The sequence below is a fragment of the Protopterus annectens genome, chromosome 16.part0 (genome assembly GCF_019279795.1).
Source record: "Protopterus annectens isolate FY-2018-M chromosome 16.part0, PAN1.0, whole genome shotgun sequence".
NCBI classification, from domain to species: Eukaryota; Metazoa; Chordata; order Ceratodontiformes; family Protopteridae; genus Protopterus; species Protopterus annectens.
The window spans coordinates 237,896,042-237,909,677 of record NC_056750.1 but is presented as its reverse complement, the minus strand read 5'-3'; the positions used below and the strand labels follow the sequence as shown (position 1 = coordinate 237,909,677).

The 13,636-nt window shown below is 40.3% G+C and overlaps 1 protein-coding gene across 3 annotated transcripts in view; it reads right to left on the bottom strand.

Annotated features, from left to right (window-relative positions):
- PARP2 (poly(ADP-ribose) polymerase 2) overlaps positions 1 to 13,636 on the bottom strand; it is a 1,124,938-nt gene that overhangs the window by 312,500 nt on the left and 798,802 nt on the right. For all 3 annotated transcript variants that reach the window (XM_044058251.1, XM_044058252.1, XM_044058253.1), the window contains one exon: positions 4,695 to 4,797. In XM_044058251.1, coding sequence (XP_043914186.1) covers positions 4,695 to 4,797 — 103 coding nt within the window. The remainder of the gene's footprint in view (positions 1 to 4,694; positions 4,798 to 13,636) is intronic.

The window sequence follows — 13,636 nt, the reverse complement described above, 5'->3', positions numbered from 1 at the left end:
TAGTGTTGCCAACCAGGCATCTTTGCCTAGCATAGGGAGCAACTGGTGAAGAGTCAGAATCTTGAATTTTGGAATCACCAAAAAGGTGTTAAGAGTGGACAGGTCCAGGATAGAACGCCATGAACTGTCTTTTCTGGGTACCAGGAAAAGTCTGGAGTAGAAACCTTGTCCCCTTTCCTCTTCTGGTACCAACTGAATAGCCCCCATGCTTAAGAGAGAAAGTACTTGCTTTTGGGCCTCTGCCCACTGATTTGGAGGTAGATCAGGCAATCCGCTTGGTGTTGGTAACATGTGGAAGTGAAATATGTATCCCTGAGACACTATATTTAAAACCCATTTGTCCTGGGTAATGAGTTCTCAGTTCTTTGCATGAAGAGCAATCTTTCCCCCCAAAGGACAGTCAGTTGAGAAGCGCTTGGAAGTTTTAAAAAGAAGTCACTGAGACAGTTTACCATAGGGAGGGAGTTTTATTACTCCCAGATTTGGAAGTGGTGGCCCCCCCACTGCTTAGTCCTGTGCGTACCCTGGGACTGAAGCATGGGAGCTCTGCTGGATCTGGATTTGGACTGGGAAGGTCTGGAAGAGGCAGAAAAGGACCAATTCTTGGAAGGCCAATACCTAATAAGCCTTGGAAGTTGTATTTGTAAAAAATCTTTAACAGTTTGCATAGATTTAGCTTTTTCTTCCATCTTTTTAAGAACTTCTTCTGCCTTGTTGCCAAACAGGCGGTCCTGGTTTAAGGGAGCATCCAGTAATTTAGCTTTAACATGATCTGGCAAGGATTGCTCCTTAAGCCAAGCATGCCTTCTAAGTACAGACCCAGTCACAGCAGCCTTGCAAGATGCCTCTAGTGAATCAAAACCACACTGCAAAGTATGTTTTCCAACTTGTTCAGCTGAATGCAGTAAACCCTGTAAATCCTTATTTTCAGCACAATCAGGAATCATCACATTTCCTGTTTAAGCAATCCAATAATATGCTGATACTTTAACATATGAAACCGGCAGTTTAAGGCCCTAATGGCCAAAGTTGCAGAAGTGTATACCTTCTTACCCCACCTATCCAGCACCCTGGAGTCTCTATCAGAGGGGGTAGGATTTTTGGCAGCAGTAGCTTTAATGCCCTTGGGTCCCTGCGAAATGGTCTCCGGATCTGCAGCAGGATTTTTAAAAAGTAACTTGAGAGAGTCCGGGACCCTGTAATAGCTATCAGGGGCCAAGCTAGATTCCGAAAAGGCATCAACGATGTCTAGAACAGGAGATATGGCTAAAGGCCTGTGCTGGGGCAGTAGTAAGAAATCCCTAAGTCTCTTTTTAGAATCAGAGAAATCCTGACATTCCCAACGAAAATGCTCCCTGAGAGTATGCAAGGTTTCACCAAAAGAGAAATCCTCTGGGGGAGAAGCAGAGGGAATAGAGTCCTCAGCATCAGAATCCTCATAGGTAGATAAGGGTGAATCCTGGTCATCAGAGAAAACAGAAAATTCAGAATCCTGGTCAGAAGAATCATAAGCAAACTCAGTCCTAGGACTCTTAGAGGGGGAAGGCTGGCTTCCCCTCCCCTGATTAAAGTAATAAGGTCATCAGCCATTCTTATTTGTTTTTAGGCATAGAGGCCTGACCATGTGGTTTGGGCGTCAGTTTTCTAGGCATGGTTCGAGTTTTAGGCCTTGAAGAAGAAGATGGCATCAGTTTAATACGCAAGTCCGTAGGCCTGAATACACCCTTAGAAGCCAGTGCCTGCACAGTGGCTCCGGACCCATCCAAGGTAGAGACATCCACAGGTTCCACAGTTGAAGCATCTCGCAGCATACTGGACTCCGAATGGGTCTCAGTAGAGGCCTGCGAATCTGAAGTAGCGAGCATCAGGGGCTGCGAAAGCGCCTCAATGAGTACCGGCGAACTGGTGACTGGCTTAGGAGAAGCGTCGTCAACAGCTTTGGACCTAGGCAGCCTGTCTCTGTCTTTACCTTTGCATTTTTTCGGAATGTCGGTAGTCAAATGGCTTACCGAAGACATATCAGGATAATTGAACGGAGCACCAAAATATTTAGAAGTGAAAATATACAGACGACGGATAGTTTGTGGTTTAAATAAGGCACAAAATCAACAGCGAGGTACGTCATGGTCAGGGCCTAGGCAAGGAATACAGTACGAATGAAAATCTTTATGAGGTATTTGCTTTCCAAGTAATGCAATTATTTACTTTTAATGACATTGGTTTAGAGCAAGAAAAAGATTCCCCAACTGGGTATATAGCTTTTAGTTGAAGACTTCAGTTCTGAAACTCGAAAACGAAAATTTCAGGAGTCAGCCGACCAGCTCTTGCAAACTGCTTTTGATTTGGGCACCGCACGGCAAGAAAGACTAATGTAATGGCGTCGGCTGCATGTTTTATACCCCTGATGACCTAACGTCATGGAAGAAGGGACAGCAACTGACGCAGGACCCAAGACTTTGTTAATCAGGCTGACTGAGGGCTACTGCAAGCAGATAACTCAAATGTGATGACTGTAACAGTGAAACACAAAGAACATCATGTTCAGGAAGACATATCAAGAATGTTTTAAATCCAGGGCTATATAAACTAAGTGATTTAACCAGTAGCCCAATGCCATTAACCCTGTCCAATGTGGAATACTGATGTACAAAGATGCCACATCTAATGTACACATATACCACTCCATTTTTAACTGTGTATCCTCAATGATATTCAAAACTTGGGTGGTACCTTGCATGAGTAAATGTACACCATTCGACAAAGGTCATAAATAATGAGCAAGAAAAGCAGACAAGGGTTCAGTTAAAGAACCACGGCCAGAGACAACTGGTCTACCAGGAGGGTGTGTAAAATATTAATGTACCTTGGGAAGCAAATAAAAAATACTGTTGGGAAGGATCCTGAACCGTAAGTTAGAAAACATCATCAATGGAAATAACCCCTTCGTCCAAAGCCAGCTTTAAAAAGCAGTTAGTATCATGGTTGCCAAAACTGGACTGCTTTTTATGAAGTAGAAGAATAAACTTTGAAACTTTGCTGGCTTGGAGTGTTGGCTGTTTTGTTGTTTGTTTTGGATCATTTTAGCCTTTGCCATACCTGCATGTTTTTTTGTATTTTGGGATTTCAGACCATGTTTCGCATGAATAAATTCCTGCATCCACTATTTGAGTTTCCATAAGACCTCAAATATTGAATCCAAACACTTCATCCTAGATGGAGTGTAGAAAACATAACCCAAGTAAAATTTGTTTGGTTTTCTGGTGCATAAGTTCTGAGGTCTGCAATAGATGAAAGTGCCTGACTGAGATTTAATAGATTTTCCTTTCTCAGTTCACCATCTCCTTTGTGGGTGGTTTCCTATTTAAACCTCAAACATTACTTTGATGTCCACATGCTGAATCATAAATACTACTGCAGGAAGACTAAAGGACCCTTTCCCACCAACCTGCCCAGAGAGGCGACCCAAGGAGTCTTTGGCCTTGAATACCTGTGACTCAAGAAACAGATCCTGCACAAGGCAGGTCAGGGGCAAGCTGTGACAAAATGACTGACAATCAATGGTGCCACACCCTGGGAAATACCTTCCACAGTGGGAGACTGATATGTACTCTCCATTTACCAGTTTAGGTGGATGTGTACAACCTCAAGCCACTGCTAGTCAAAGATAAGCTTAACACCTCCATGGACTAAAGAGACATTTCTGAAACCTGGCTCTTTCCAAGGACTTGGCCACTGCATACCCTCTGATTCTCACTCCTCCTGATTGCTCTCCAGCACAAAAGCCCTGGCAATAAAGACAATACAGTGCAGGTCCTTTTAACCAAACATTTTGAAGATTCGCTTTCAAGATCTGAATGAAGAAGCTTTTTGATAACATGCATAAGAAACAAGACATAACCATGTTAGAGGCAGAAACAAGATGATGCACTGAAGGCTTACGCATGCTCAAAATAAAATGTATCACAACACGGACAAGTATCACCCTCTCCCCTGGAATAAGAGCTTCAGAAAAAAAATGACAACTATTGAGTGGTAGACAGGATAAACAAGCTCCAGATCCAAAGTCTACACTTCCGAGTGTTGATCACTCATGTATCAATCACTAAGTACTGAACTACCAGTGACACTCTACAATGATTGTTTCACTCTTAAAACTGTTTCTGCAGAAGGGCAATGCCCTTATGCACCCAATACTCCTGCAACTTATATGTGCTAACTCAGATTTTTTTTTTTTTTTTTGGCAAGACCCCTAACCCTCAATCTTTCAAACGTCAAGCAAATTGCACATCTGACTGCTCAAGAGATTATCCCAAACAACTTGTAATTAAACCTGGCACCCATAAATTCAACCAGTGACCCAAAAAGAAAGACCCTGATGTTAAACCATACTACTCTGTAATCAGAGATTTGAATGCATTTAGACACAAAGCATGATAGCGCATATTTATTTACTTGTTGGTAAGCAGAAGCTGATCGTGAATTCTTTCTTTTTGTTAATTAGTGCAGTAGAGTGATCCAAGAGGACCCATTTCAGACTCAGGTCCTCTACATAATATCTCCATACTGATAAAACTGCAAGTGCAAATGACATAAATGCCACTACTATCCAAATTACAGTCACATAGCTAAGTTTCCTGGGTGTTCCAGTTACCTGTCATTTCACAGTAAAGTACAGCTCTCAGTTTATGCCTTACCTTGGTACCACCAGTATAGTCCATTTGAAGAAGATCATATTTTCCAGCCACTTTTTCAAACGTACTCCGCTCTTCCCATTCATTTTTTGTCTTGTCAAAGAATCTTAACAGGAAAAATAAATATGGCGTAAATGTCATTTTATTCACATAAATATTACATATCAAAGTATTAGAAAAAAGTCAGCTAAAAGGAAGGCACCTAGAAACCAAAAGCAATTCAACATTTTCAGTCTGAAAAAGATAGGAAGTCTGAACATACACACTTTAAGAAGTTTCAAGAGCAGAGTGTCAACATGGAAAAATAAAACAATACTATAAAAACTCATAATTTCTACTTGCACATAAAAAAACATGGCATTTTGATGTGGTTTATATAGTGCAGACCAAAACAAATGAAAATATTTTAGGCCAATACTTAAAACCTTATTTCTTTCTATCATATCCTTACTTATATACATAACGGGTAAGTGCAATGATGGTCTTATCTGAACTTCATTTTTCAGTCATTATCTGGGGTAGCATTTACAGTAAATGTGGACAAATTTGGTCAGACCACCACAGAACATCTCCTGCACCCGCAGCAGAATGACCATGTTACAAAAAGGAAACCGAGAAGGCGGCATCATTTGGATCCTTGCAACATCCTCTAAGAAGGTGCTGAAAAAACAAGTCGAAAATGTAAAAGGCAGCAAGTAATGGAAAGTTGACCAAAATATGTGGAAAAAGACGTCAGAAGGGTTACCTCTGATACAGACTGCTTACATAACTATTTCTAGGATGTAAACAAAGATGAAATGGTTGCTGTGACTTCCTAAGATGTAAAGGAACAGAGGATTGAAATAAGTCATCAGAATACTCTACCATTATACAGGTAAAGCACCAAATGACAAATATTGCTCTTGGAGAAAGTAACTGGTCCCAGGTCAAAAACTGCTGAAGGACAATAGAGCAGAAGAAAGTTTGAGTCGAGAGAAAGATGGACAGTTTGTTAAAGGGGAGGGGGAAGCCACAAACAAATGTTAAGCTTACCACAAACCCAAGGGAGCCTTCTATGTAGCAAAGAAAAAGGGGTCTGGCCATTGAAGACAGTCATCCAAAAACCCATACAGATTAAAAAACGTAAATGGAAGCCAGTGGTAAATAAATGATCACATCATTGTGTGATGTAGTGTGGATGGGGATAAGGATAAGAATCTCCAGCATGGCATGCAATTATGGGATGGATTATGCACATGGAGGTACAGACCCTATCCCTGGATGTTGAAAGTGTATCCCGTGTAACAGTGGAAGTCACTATGCTTTCCCAGCGTTCTCTCGGAGAAGGTTACTGCATATATGACATGGTGACCTAATTCAAATCACACGGCTGTTAATATATTGTCATTCCTCTCAAAAGAGACTGTTGCATTAAATGGTCTTGGACCAAGTCCCCCCCCCCCCAAGAATAGGTACTCCCATCCTCCCCAATCCAGATACAACACATGTCCAAGCTGCTATTTAAATACTGGCTAATTTGATTGCAGTCAAGGATTTATCCCTCTATGTGCTCATCTTAATGTTACCTCCATACACTGTTTTGTGTATCAGATGAAAATACTTTGTTCACAATAACAAAATCACCTTTCTGTGCCTAAATAATGTTATGACAAACGTCATATCCGTCTTGTCTACAATATTCAATATACTAGTTAAAAACTACATAATGTAATTTTTGACTAGTAATGTCATGAGCATGTTTTTCTCCTTAGGTGCATATATTCCAACTAAACAATTTTATATGAAGTGAGAGAGAGAGAGAGAATTTTACACACACTAAATAAAAGCATTCAAAACTGAAAGAAAAGGAGGTACACACAATTACCTACTATCAATACATTTACAATAGGTTCCAACCCATAGCAGCACTAGAGTAAAAGGACCTTAAAATGCAGATAAACATGGGTGCTCCAAAACTATATCAAACTTAAAAAAAACCACCCCTATTCTTCTGGACTCTGGGGTGGGGTGAGGTAATTATATGACTAGTACAGTAACGTCATTAGCCAATTAATTATGCAACAGCTTCCCATTAAAATGTATGGGAAATGGAACCTAGAAGTAAAAGGTTATGCAATTCTTTAGCATAACATTTCACTTTTAGCTTTATAACACAGTAAAAGGGACGCACAGAATAGTCAACCTAAGTCCTGCTAGTATACCTGACATGCAGTAGGGTTCATTTGCTCTTACTAACCAATTTTACAGCTTTTCTGGCAATCTCTAGTGAAAATCCAGCACCACCTCCAATGGTGAAGTCATAAAAGAATGATGGCCTTGTTGCTCTAAGACTTGCACTGCTCCTCTATCAAGACTGCAGAGAATCAAAGACTCTCCGAGCTCAAGGGATGTTTTCTCTTGCAGGTACACTTTCATTTTCACTAGCACAGCATCAGAAATTAACTGCAGACAGTGGTAACAGTATACCCTCCTCAAAGCACAATTCAGCCATTTTTTGACATTTATTACAGATATCAAAAAGGGGTGTGGTGGCTGTAGCAGCAAGTTAAATACATTACTGTGGCCATTATTCGCCCCATTTTGGTAATCTCACATTGCAGAGGATAACCAGAAATGACTACTAGTTTTGGGGGAGGTCGTCTGTGGAAGGCTTGACTGAGATGGGACAGTGAATAGTCCAAGTTTGAAATACATTACAGTGAGCATTTGTTCTTTTAATTTTATCGCAATCTAACATGAGAGAGGTGTCCAAAAGTGGCCATCTTCTGAGGGGAGCAAGGAAGCCATATATATAAGAAAGTATTGAGCAGTGTATATGTCTAGGAACAGTTAAAATTACTGAAACTACTGTGTCTTTCACTTTCTTCACAATCACATTCCAGAAATGTACACAGAAAGTGACTATCTTGTTTTGGGAAGGGCAACCAGTACATGAAAGTACAGGGTAACTGGATAATCCATGTTAAGCTATCACAGATACAGTGTTTGACAACATGGTCCAAAAGCAACATGTTTGAAATGCATTACTGTGTTCATGACTTCTTTCACTTGCCTCGCAGTAAAACGGAGGGTTTACAAGCAATCTTATCATCTTATCGTTTCAGAGTAGAAGTTACATAATCATGGTCAGAAGTAATGTGTGTTAAACACAGCACAATTTGAAATAGGTTACTATGGCCATTGTATCTTTCAATTTCAGAAGTGTACAGAATGTGGATATAATTTTTGGAGACAAGCTATATATGAACACAAAGAGCATTTACAAGATCACAGCTGAATAGCTAATATGGCCTTCTGGAGGGGCAGTGTATGCCTTACAGCAACAAGGCAATCATATTTGTACGGGAGTTCTTCACTGTCATAGGTGGTCAATCACCTCAGACGGGGAACACTAAATAAACTAATTTTAACTGAGCAACACAATATAAATTCAGGTTGAGGACATTTAATCCTCTGTCATTCTTTAAAGGGTATCACTTTGTACACAAAACTATGTCCTCCCCACGAGTACTATTGCACCATGTTTTAACTGACCTCAAAAATTTATGGAAGTACCTGCTGCTAATGTTTGAAAAGCATACAATAACAAAGGTATAACAAAAGAAGGGCACAGCCTGTATCCTCTTACCCATTTCAAATCCAAGCACTTTCATTCTACAGAATTCACTATTTAACCTCATGTTCCACTCATCATAAAGCTACTTAACAGGATTGCCCAGACAATATCTTAACCACACTTAGGCACTTAATGTATTTCATCTGCTGTAAGTAGTCATAATTTTGCTGCAAGAAGAGGAAGGACCAAAATGTCTAACAACTGTTAGAGTCTTTATCCTATAAACTGAATTAGCTGATCATTATCCAGTCTCATTCTCTTACAGCATCCAAATATATAGAAATTTTTACTTCCCCATCGTTTTAAGTGAAGACATCAATGTCACTGCTACAGGCTCTAAGTAAAAAGCAAACAAAACTGGAAACAAAAAATAGCTTAGCCATGTTCCTCTTGACTGTATAAAATGGCAATAACACTACATTTTTTCACTAACAAGGCAAAATACACTGCCATAATCAACGTTAATTAAATAGACAATTCCTGGATAACCCAAACTCTTAAGAGCACTTCTGTTAGGCAGCACCCACTGAATTCCTTAAAGGAATCATCTGCATCCAACCTTGCAACCAATAATATATCTTCATATAGCTGTGTAGCTCTACCTAGGAGTTCTATTTTCAATACATTCAAGTCTGGCTGCTCCAACAAATCTTTACTTGGTCATTTCTGTCAATTGTGGGTACAGCTAATCAATTTCTTTGCAGTTATTGATACAAACAATTTATAATCATGGTTCAGGTTTGAAAAGACCTATACAATAAGGGCAAAATGGAGTTGAACATATACTGTACTACCTTCTTCTTTCGGCTTATACAGTACTATCTTCTCTTTATACAAAATCCACAGTTCTACTGAAACACTAATTTCTGATGTTTTACCCCCTTGCTTGTCCCTGCAAAACGCCCTCTAGTTCCTCTACTTTGTATATGGCCCTATCATTCACATCCCATACAACTTCTTGTAATACTAACAAAATATCCATTGATATTACTGGGTCCCTACTAAAATCAATTCCATCATCTTTTTTGATGTTGCAGTAATCGGTTGTAACCTCTGTTGCCTCAGTCTGTCAATCATTTCTACTACTTCAATCCAGTGATTTATAAACTTAATGATCCTTTATTCATTCCTACATAAACTAATTTTTCATCTAATAACTCAACTTTATTTCACTTTGAGTTCTCCCTGCACTATTACATCATCAAAAAACTTGTAAACAAGCCAAATCATAGTGCCAGTCCTTTTTCTGGCACATTAGATTGAATGTTTTCCTCTTGGCTCTGTCACCATTTCTCTATAAACAATTCTAATTCAAACATAAATGCATACTGCTCTGCCAATTGTTTCTCTTCTTCATGTATCTCCTTGGTGCCACCAGTTTGACAGTTCAAGGGCTCAAACATCTTTGCTTCTCCTTCCTTTGACTCATTAAAGTAATTACTCAATTCAGAAGTTTTCTTTACTCCACATTTAAAAGTTGCTATGTTTCCTTAGGTTCTTCAACCAACATTTATTTCACTTCACGTTGGAGGCCCTTACAAAGCACCACTGCCTTAAAGCCACTCACCGGTACTCAACAGTACACATCTCCATTACTTCTACCACCCTTTCTACTTTTACTGGCTTTTTTTTTGGTTTATTTTCTTTCCAGTATGTTGTGTTGTATATTTCGGCTTATCCCGGTTAGGGGTCGCCACAGCAGAACTCCAGTCCGCTAATGTTTGGTAGTGGATTTTTACGTGCCGAGTTACCAGCCCTGACGCACAACCTTCAACAAAGGCACGCCCATTCACGTATGCCTCCACACAGAAGTCGCTCTAGCTGAGAATCGAACGGGACAATGTCTTGCTGTGAGGCGACAATGCTACCGCAGCACCACTACCGCGGAATGCTTTAATAATGGTACTATTCACAACCTACTGTCAACTACAGAATTTTAGTTAACTCTATGGAAAAAATTTACTAACAAAGGTGACTGTGGAATACAGTTCCTCTTTTCCATGTCATTATCAAAGTGAAATGAGTTTTGAAATAAGCCTGAACGCCACAAGTAGACTAGAAAGATTTCGATGTGAACATGAAATTTAATTTACACTATGCATGCGAGTTTTGTAATACATAATTCATAGATGCAGGGCAACACTTTCTCTAATCTGATACAGGATACCCAGCATCTCAAGGCATCTCAATTACAATCATTACTATATAACTGGTGTATGACCACTAGTCCATGCAGTGAACAGCACTATAACACTGAACAATGCACTATGCTTATATAGCAATACTATATACAACATCAGGCACAGTTTATATACCCCTATGTCAGCTATTCTGCCCGGGTTGTGCTGATGCTCACATATGTATACTACATACAACTGCATGTACAGCTCATACTACAACTGCATGTACAGCTCATACCGCTGTGTCAGCTATCCTGCCTGGGCTGTTCTGATGTGGTTCATACAATGAGCAGACATAAAACTGCAACACTTCTGCTACTAGAAAGATGTACAGTGGACCACCAGTGACATACCACAGCTGCAAACTGGGATCTGTAAGCAATATGTAGACCACTGAAAACACAAAGAAGTTATGTAACAGAAAATATACTGGGGAGCTCAAGTGCGCAGTGCGATGGAAATGTTTAGTGTACACAAAGAAGCAAAAGACTGACAACAGTTAGTCCAATGGAGTGCAGGAAAAAATGTTATGTGCTCATGTGCATCGCTCTGAAAATAGTGTGAGACTTAAGGTGTACAGTGTGCATCAGATATAATGCCAGGCAACATTTGAGTGAATGCCTGTGAAACATCTGTGGTCAGTTATCTTTATCCTGCATAAATATGCCATGTCTGTATTTTTTGTCACTATTAACTAGTTACAATTGCCTCACTTATAGGTATATGTTGCATGCTTTTTTTTTTTTTTTTTTTTACATTTGGTAACAATACGGTAACTACCTAACTTAGTTACTCGCTCATCTGCTAACTATCTTTGCTAACAGTCAACTTAACCAAGGTCACCTCAGCTGTGCTCACAAGTTAGAATAGCAATTCTCTATGCTTGTTTCATTAGGAATAAATTCTCCTGGCTAGATGTGTAGCTACAACAGACAAATGTGGCAGACAGCAGATATTACAAATAATAAGCTCAAAACAGGCACTGTATCACATTCCATGATCAAGGACAAGGTTTCAGATGGTAGTGGTGTTCTCCTCCTAGTTTGTAAACAGATTAGAAGTTTTGTGCTTACCATACCTTGGCATCTGTGTTGTCCAATTTCATTATGCATCACGAATGAGTCTTCGGATCCGCCCTCAGATCAGACTCTGCCATTTCTTCCAGACATACGATCCAAACCTCAAACTCCTCCATCTCCCATAATGCCTCACTCCTCTTCAACCCCTCAGATAAAGTTTGCTGCCCCTTCAGAAAGATCGTTTGATCTATAATACTGGACAAAAAGCAACCAACTGGAGCCCAAACTAGGAACCTATATCGCTCTCAGCTGCAAAAGGATGGAGGAACAAGAGAGGGATGTGATAATAATGAATTCAGACAAAAAGATGCCAAGTTATGGTAAGTACATAATTTCTAATCTGAGGTTTTCCATTTCATAATGCATTATAAATGGATCAGAGTCCCCAGCTACATAAACCCTGGAAGGACCTCAAGGACAGATATGCCTCAGCATCCCGGAACCAAAGCATACTCTGTTTCTGTAAATAATGTCCAAGTCCAACTTGTAGTGAGATACAAAGATATGAGATGTGGACCTGGTAGCTGCAACACAAATTTCATCAATAAGTGTCCTTGAGGAGAAAGCAGACGAAGTAGACATAGACCTGGTGAAGTGAATTCTAACAGGATGGTGAAGTTGCCTGCCTTGTTGAGAGTAAACTATAGAAATACAATCCGTAATCCACTTAACTAAAGTGCTCTTGAATACAGCCTGACCTAACCTGTTTGGCGAGAATGCAATGAACAACTTATCAGATTTCCTGTGTGGTTTAATTCTGTGTAAACAGAAACACAATTGTCATCCAAAGAATGCATGTATTCACCTTTATTGGAATAATTAGGGAAGAATACAAGCAAATGAATGGTCCGATTATTATGTCTCTGTGGTGACTTTAGGTATGAAAGACAGGTTCACTCTGCGTGAGAGACTGTCTCTAAAAAAGGTAATATAGGGTGGCTAGGAGGGCCAAGCCTGCAATTCTGACACTCTTCTTGCTGAAGTAATGGCCACTAGAAAGGCAGTCTTCCAAGATAGAAGTTTTAAATTTTTTTTTTTTTTTATTTATTTAACATTTTGTTGACCGGGAATGTCCGACTAGGTTCCACAGAGCCTGTTTTCAGCGGAGGCCCGGGGAGAAACGCTCCAGTTGCATGTCTTTGGAATGTGGGAGGAAACCAGAGTACCCGGAGGAAACCCACGCGAACACAGGGAGAACATGCAAACTCCACACAGAAGGCACCCCAGCCGAGAATCGAACCAGAGAACCTCTTGCTGTGAGGTGACAACGTTAACCGCTGCACCACTGTGCCGCCCAAAATCACAACAGCTAGCAGGTTCAAATGGTCTCGGAGTAAGCTGCCAAAGTTTCAAGGTGAGATTCCCAAGGAGGGGATGGATCTTTTATCACAGGCCTGAGGGGAAAAACTCCTTTCATAAGGGCCCTACATTGTCTAGAAGTGGAGATAGGAGAAGGAAGGCTATTACTCTTCCCTACATGAACATTTGTGATCGTTTTTCCAGTATATAGTTGCAACTCGAGGCTACCTCCGTGCTGAAAAAATGAGTTGAGAAACATAAGAATATCCCAGACTAAAGCAGAAAGGATCAATATTCTTCTGCGATGTCCAAATGGAAAATCTCTTCCATTTACTATAATATACGTTCTTGGTGGAGGACTTCTGAGAAGCAAGAGTAATGTCCCAAATCGGGGAAGCCAGCCTGGACTTTTGTAGAATCACTGAAAGTGGAGAAACGAAACGGTTAATCTCAGGGATCGAAGATTGGGAATATGGCGTTCCGACAGACGGAAAATCAGATCCTGCCTGGGATCCAGAATCCATGCAGAATATTTGTTGAGACAGCAAAGGGGAACCATACCTGACGAGGCCAGTAAGAGGCAACAAGGATTAGAGTGGTCTTCAACCTGCTGGTTTTCTGTAAAACTTTGGTCATCAGGGGAAGTGGAGGATAAGCATACAGGAGACACAAGGGACAATCAAGGACTACATTTGTCCCCGAGTGAATTCCTCAAGGGGGTGGGGAGCAGAGTTAAGTACTTGCTGCACTTGCTGTTTAGGGGAGTAGCAC